The following is a 6,637-nucleotide window of genomic DNA, read 5'->3' as shown; positions in this document are numbered from 1 at the left end:
TCTCAGAAGCTAAGCAGGGTCAGCCTTGGTCATCATTTGGATGGGTGACCACCAAAGAATGCCAGGGTCATGACGCAGAGGCAGGCAATGTCAATCCACCTCTGAGTGTCCCTTGCCTTGAAAACCCAAGAGAGAGAGAGATTGATTATGGGTAAACACATAGGGAAGCACACACATGAAGCGTCCTTATACTGAATCAGACCATCATTCCATTGGGGTTGGTAGTGTCTGCTCAGACTGGCAGTGGCTCTCCAGGGTCTCAGGCAGAGGCCTTCTGCATCACCTGCTACCTGATCCTTTTACCTGGAGATGCTGGGGACTGAACTTGGGACCTTCTGCAAGCCAAGCAGAGGCTCTTCCACTAAGCCCACGGCCCCTTGATTTAACAGGATTGTGACCAGACTTATTTTACCTTGAGAATTAGAAGTTTAATGGATTGGATTCTGGGGAAGGTTTCCACTGATGGGGTGTGCGCGCGAATTTTCATTGCTTCCCCCTTACCGCCGCAGAACTCCGACTCCCCCTGGTTCACGCTGGTTCCCCATCCCAAGGAGCAGCATTTCTGGCAGACCCGTAGCTACAGTGGGGCATTTCGGGGCCTCCCCCCTCCCAACTTCCTGCCAAGGCCCCCTGACTTCCATCCAGCCCTCACCCCCCCCCCTCAGTTCTCTCGGCCGCCTGGAAGACTACCAGCTCTCTGATCCACCCAGCAGACTCCCCACCGCCTCCCCTTCCCCAAGCGTGGCTCGCTTCCCTGGATTAGGCGGGCAGAGTGCAAACGCTGCAAAAGTGAGTCTTTAAAATATTTATTATCTTATTTTTGTGACGTCAGTGCCCCCTGACTTATTTAAAGGCCCCCCGAATGATAGAATCCTGGCTAAGGGCCTGATTTCTGGTGATATTTGGGCCTACAGTGGGAAGGAGGGGGAGTCAGAAAGTTATGCTGCAGTGACAGAAATCCTTCCATGAGCAGAAGTGCTCACTGGGAGGGATCCAAGCCAGTATTTGACGCCCCCCACCCCATCTGATTTTAAGAATCTTGATTTTTTTAAAAACTGATTTTTATCGACCCCGGTAACAAGTGCAAAAATATTTAACTAAATTCTCCAGTCATATACCGTTCTCCCCTTTGAAACCTGAGTCTCAAAGTTTATGCCAAGTAAACTTTCCCTCTCCAGATGCGTCGGGAGGAAAAATAGTGGATCTGCAGCGTTTGTATCGCAACATACTACAAAGCGTGTACAGAACAGCCGGAGAAGCCACAAGCTGGACCTTTACCTGTTGTCATGGTAGCTGGAGGGATGATGCTGCAGCACGTCTTGTAGAAAGCGTTCCATCAAACTAGTGGTACCCGAACGATTCCGACAGTAAGTGGCAAAGAGTCTATGCTGGGAACTGTATACATGCTGGGGGGGGGGGGGGGGGGGGAGAGGGGAAGAGAAGTTTGGTTTTATAAGCCATTTGATTCAAGTTCATAAAGTTATGCAAAATGAAAATTGCCTCCATTAGAACACACAAGTACAAGAGGGATTCTGGTGCATGTATTATTAATAAGCTTTTAATTGTGATAAGCTTGTAACTGTAATTTCTGGGATCTCAGAATCTAACTAGGAGATTAGAACAGCATCTAACTAGGCAAAAACAGAGGGAGACAGTGATTTGGAGTAATAGCAAAATTTGGAGTTAGTGTTAGCCCTAGATGGGGGACCTGTCCACACACTGACTGGCTGAGGGAGCGCGGGCGTAACAGTGTTGGCCCCACCCCCAGCCACGATGCAACCACCAAGTCGCCTGAGTGGCGCGAACACACGGTGTGCACTTCCTCCCCGTGATCAGCAATGTTTGGAAAGCAGCGTCGCCGACCACGGGGACGGAGTGTACCTACAAACACTTCCTCCATGCAGACAGCTTGAGGATGGCGCACGGCTGGAGGGCCGTGCGCTCGTGTCCGCTCTTCTTCCCTGCATCATCAATCAGTGCACAGATGGGTCATTTGTACAGGGCACATGACTAAGGAAAAAGTGAAGATAATAAAAAGGGGGCCTGGAGGGTAGATAGTGAAGCTACAGGACGCTGCACCTTCTGCCCTGCCACAGTCAGTTACATCCTTGAGCACTCATATAATTTGCACCTCTAGACCAGCGGTTTACAAAGCAGTATGGGAAGAAAATCCTGTAATGGAAGCTGTGCTCTCAGGTTACCATTCCCTCCTCCTGCTCTCAGTTCTGGGGCAGAGGGTCTTCTGGCCAAAAGGTTCTACTCTTTCCTCCCAGACACGCTAGGCAAGGGGAAAAGGGGAAGGGGGTAAATCTTGTGCAATTCCTTACCGCCTCTCCCAACAGCATGAGTCCAGCTCAAGCAGTGTAGCCACGAGAAGTGGGAGGAGCTAAGGCTGACTGGGGGGAAGAATCAGGATTTTCTGTGGGACGGGCAGGCCTGTGTTGTCCCCTGGTTCACGTTTTTACCTCCAGCATGCTTTTCTCAAAGTTGAGTTGGTAGAGAACTACAATTTGGACAACCAATTGTTAGCATTAAACTTTTGAGTCCAGCAATGTTTGGAAAGCAGCGTCGCCGACCACTGGGACGGAGTGTACCTACAAACACCTCCTCCATGGAGACAGCTTGAGGATGGTGCACGGCTGGAGGGCCGTGTTAACAGTTCAAATATATAGGCAGATGCCTCGATATAGATGAGCAGCAAATTAGCATGACAACTTAATGAAGATGTTTTGACACAGTTTATTACTCTTAGAAGGATACTTTTACACATGGAATTCACTGCCACAGGAGGTGGTGGAGGCTACAAGCATGGATGGCTTCAAGAGGGAATTAGATAAGCATATGGAGCAGAGGTCCATCAGTGGCTATTAGCCACAAGGTATAGACAGGAACTCTCAGTCTGGGACAAGTGATGCTCTGTATTCTTGGTGCTTGGGGTGGGGGGCAACAGTGGGAGGGCTTCTAGTGTCCTGGCCCCATTGGTGGACCTCCTGATGGCACCTGGTATTTTTGGCCACTGTGTGACAGAGTGTTGGACTGGATGGGCCTTTGGCCTGATCCAACATTGGCGTCTCTTATGTTCTTATCTATCTCCTATTTTGGCATATTATTTCACTATTCCCCCTCCCAATTAAATCCAAACAAATGGTGACCATACAAACTTAGCTTGTTACTGCTGTTTGGCCTTTGCATATGTCAAAACATCTTCATTAAGTTGTATGCTAATTTGCTGTTCACCTACGTATAGGCATCTGCCTATCAATGCTCCCTCTAAGCTGTGCAGTCTTGTGAGCACAAATTCTACTTTGTGAGCTACTGGCATTAAAGTTGTGAGTGAGTGATTTGGCTACTGCATAAATAAGTTTGCTCTGGAGACATCCTTCCAGAGCGAAGACAAAAATGTGTGAGCCGGAAGCTACAAATCTATGAGCTAGCTCACACTAACTCAGCTCAGAAGGAACACTGTTGCCTATATGTATAAGCTGTTAGCTTCCATTTCAATGTATCTGAGGAAGTGTGCATGCACGTAAAAGCGCATACTTTGCATAAACCTTTGTTGGTCTTAAAGGTGCCACTGGACTCAAAATTTGTTCTACTGCTTCAGACCAACATGGCTGCCCACCCAGATCTAGCATAAAACTTGCTTAACTTGGAATAAAAAGGAATCTGTGTGCACGCCATAAGCCGTCCTATTCCTTATTTTTAAACGTTCCCATTCAGCCATGTACATTTCAAAGCCCTTCTATGCATCATGGAAAACAGTGTTCTGTAATGGACGATGAGGATAAGTCCAGCTCTCATACCTGTTCCAGGTTACTGTAGTGTACGTGGCAGCAGCTGCAGTAGCCTTGCCTGTTCTGCATAACAGATGGTCCAGGCCCAGCTGGCTCAGGTTCTTGTATGCTTAAACAGAAAAATAATGGAACTTTTAATATACACAGTTGGGATTTTCAAAGTGGAAGAACAACAGAAAACATCCGATGCTCAAATTTTTAAAAGGCTACTGAAACAACATTATTCATTCAGGTGGGGGTAGCCATGTTGGTCTGAAGCCGCAGAACAAAGTTTGAGTCCAGCGGCACTTTTAAGACCAATAAAGTTTTATTCAAGGTATAAACTTATTCGTGTGCGTGCACACTTGTATGACATTACCCATATACAGAACTCGTCGTAGACTGTAGAGAACAACATAAAGAACTGGCGGCAGCATCACTGGAAATTAATTATCAATATCACCGGCTGACATAAAGCCACCATGATGCTTCTAACTAAAAAGATGCTTAATGAAAGGAGATTAATCTAATCCTCAAATGCTTTCTGTGATGGAGTTATCAATGGTAATGAATTCAAACCAGCATTGTTCCACGATCATGAAGCCCTTTCCGATGCCCTGCAGAGAAGCCAACGCTGTCGGAGAAAGGCTTCAGAACTTATTCACAATTGGTCCCATGCTCCGACCCTCCCCTCGTGGTTTTTTTCCCCTACAAGGGAGATTGGCTCATGCATGAAAACAAAAGCGAGTCTATCAACAACTGTATCCATGGTTCTCCCTCTTGCCACAAACAACCTTTAATTAACTAATATGAAGTCAACTTATGGTCTTAGTAGACTATACACTGAACATGAGTCAGCAGGGTGATGCGGTAGCTAAAAAAGGAAATGCCATTTTGGGCTGTATCAACAGAAGTAGTGTCCACATCACACAAAGTGATGGTACCACTTTACTCTGTTCTGGTTAGACTCCACCTAGAGTATTATGTTCAATTTTGGGCACCGCAATTTAAGAACGATATAGACAAGCTGGAATGGGTCCAGAGGAGTGCAATGAAGATGGTGAGGGGTCTGGAGACCAAGTCCTATGAGGAAAGGTTGAAGGAGCTGGGTATGTTTAGCCTGGAGAGGAGATGACTGAGAGGTGATATGATAGCCATCTTCAAGTACTTGAAGGGCTGCCACATAGAGAATGGTGTGGAGTTGTTTTCTGTTGCCCCAGAACCAACAGGTTGAAATTAAATCAGAAGTTTTTGGCTAAACATTAGGAAGAACTTCCTGACAATTAGAGAGGTTCGTCAGTGGAGCAGGCTTCTTCAGGAGGTGGTGGGCTCTCCTTTGAAGGTTTTCAAACAAAGGCTAGATGGCCATCTGACAGCAATGCTGATTCTGTGAACTTGGGAAGAGCATGACAGGGAAGGCAGGAAGGGTTGTATATAAGTGCTTAGTTCTTGTGGCCCTTTCTTACACACCCAGGGAAATGCTGATTGCCACTTTGGGGTCAGGAAGTAATTTTTCTCCAGGCCAGTTTGCCTGGGGATCCTGGAGGTTTTTTGTCATCTTCTTGGCATGGAACAGGGGTCACTGGGGGTGTGGGTATTTGTGAATTTCCTGTACGTCAGGAAGTCTTAACTGCCCTAAGGGAAGATTAGCTTTTTAAAGGGGTACAACACAAGCAGTACGACAATACTGGGTAGATGGCCGAGCAAACCAAAACCACCAAAATATGCGTAGAAAACTATGCTGAGGACGGTAATCTCCTTCCCTTGGTGTGGGCTCCTCTCCCAAAACACAGCCGTGTTTGAGTATCTAACTTGCTTTTCTGTATCAATCACCTCAGCATTGTTTCCTATGCATATTTTGGTGGTTTTGATTTGCTTGGCCATCTACGCAGTATTCCCATAAAAGGCCTTGGAGCCCTCCTCCCAAGAGGCAGAACCAACAGCAGGTAGCTCTGCAGAGGCCTTCTGGTTCAGTTCCAAACAAACAGCTCAGTGGCTTTACTGGTTGCTGGAATGAGAGGCCGACTTAGCACCCTCCAAGTCATAACACTCAGCCAATAAATGAGAATGCTCAAATACAGACAACTGCGAGGGAGATGGGGCACCAGGGAAGGCACCTACTTTGGCCTTCTGCGGCTTAACTGCAATAGTATTTGTTGTGTGTGTATTTCAGCCATACAAAAGTCTTCAATATAAGCACCATGGTGCTATTCTGGTCTGAGCGCTTAAAATAACAGGGTGATGTTGTTGCCTGTGAGATTTTTACTAAAAGATTAAACAGAACATTAGATTAACTAGTTAACTAAATCTCAAATATGCTGCTGCTCTTCTACGAAGTAAGATACTGCAATTTTGGGACATTTTAATTAGTCATTTATTCTGTGTTCAATCCTTGTATGTATTTGTCTTTTATAATGCCAATAAAGGTAAACTAACTAACTAACTAGTTAAACTATGTTATTTGTGTAGGCAGGGATTTTTCAGAATCTACTGAAACACTAAAAACCAGCATGGATTCGTTTTTCCTGCCAGGCCGCTGCGAGTTCTGCGTAAGAAATCTAAGGATAAATTTCACAGATATGTTATCATATATTGAAGAAGTACCAAGAATACAGCTTGTTTACAATTTCCCCCTCGCTGGCAGTCTTTAAGCAGCGTCTGGACAACCGCTTGTCAGGGATGCTCTAGGCCAGTGGTGGCGAACCTATGGCACGGGTGCCAGAGGTGGCACTCAGAGCTCTCTCTGTGGGCCAGTGTGCCATCGCCCCAGCCAGGCCCAGACCATCATTAAAGTGTCGAATTCTCTGCCAAATAATTTTAAGTAAATGAAAGCATTTGGGATTGCTTTCCTTACTTTGTTTGGA

The 6,637-nt window shown here is 46.2% G+C and overlaps 1 protein-coding gene across 2 annotated transcripts in view; it reads right to left on the bottom strand.

The window, feature by feature from the left end:
• The window catches only part of ZDBF2 (zinc finger, DBF-type containing 2), a 38,687-nt gene that overhangs the window by 24,728 nt on the left and 7,322 nt on the right, over positions 1-6,637 (bottom strand). Inside the window, exons 5-6 of one of the 2 annotated variants that reach the window (XM_015416003.1) lie at positions 3,804-3,903; positions 1,279-1,406 (exon numbers count right to left, since the gene is read on the bottom strand). In XM_015416003.1, coding sequence (XP_015271489.1) covers positions 1,279-1,406; positions 3,804-3,903 — 228 coding nt within the window. Of the gene's footprint in view, positions 1-1,278; positions 1,407-2,327; positions 2,401-3,803; positions 3,904-6,637 lie in introns of those variants that run through there. The other variant, XM_015416004.1, reaches the window with a different exon arrangement.

The sequence above is a fragment of the Gekko japonicus genome, unplaced genomic scaffold, assembly GCF_001447785.1.
Source record: "Gekko japonicus isolate JY-2015 unplaced genomic scaffold, Gekko_japonicus_V1.1 scaffold123, whole genome shotgun sequence".
In the NCBI taxonomy this organism is placed as follows: domain Eukaryota; kingdom Metazoa; phylum Chordata; class Lepidosauria; order Squamata; family Gekkonidae; genus Gekko; species Gekko japonicus.
This window is presented reverse-complemented; position numbering and strand designations above follow the sequence as displayed.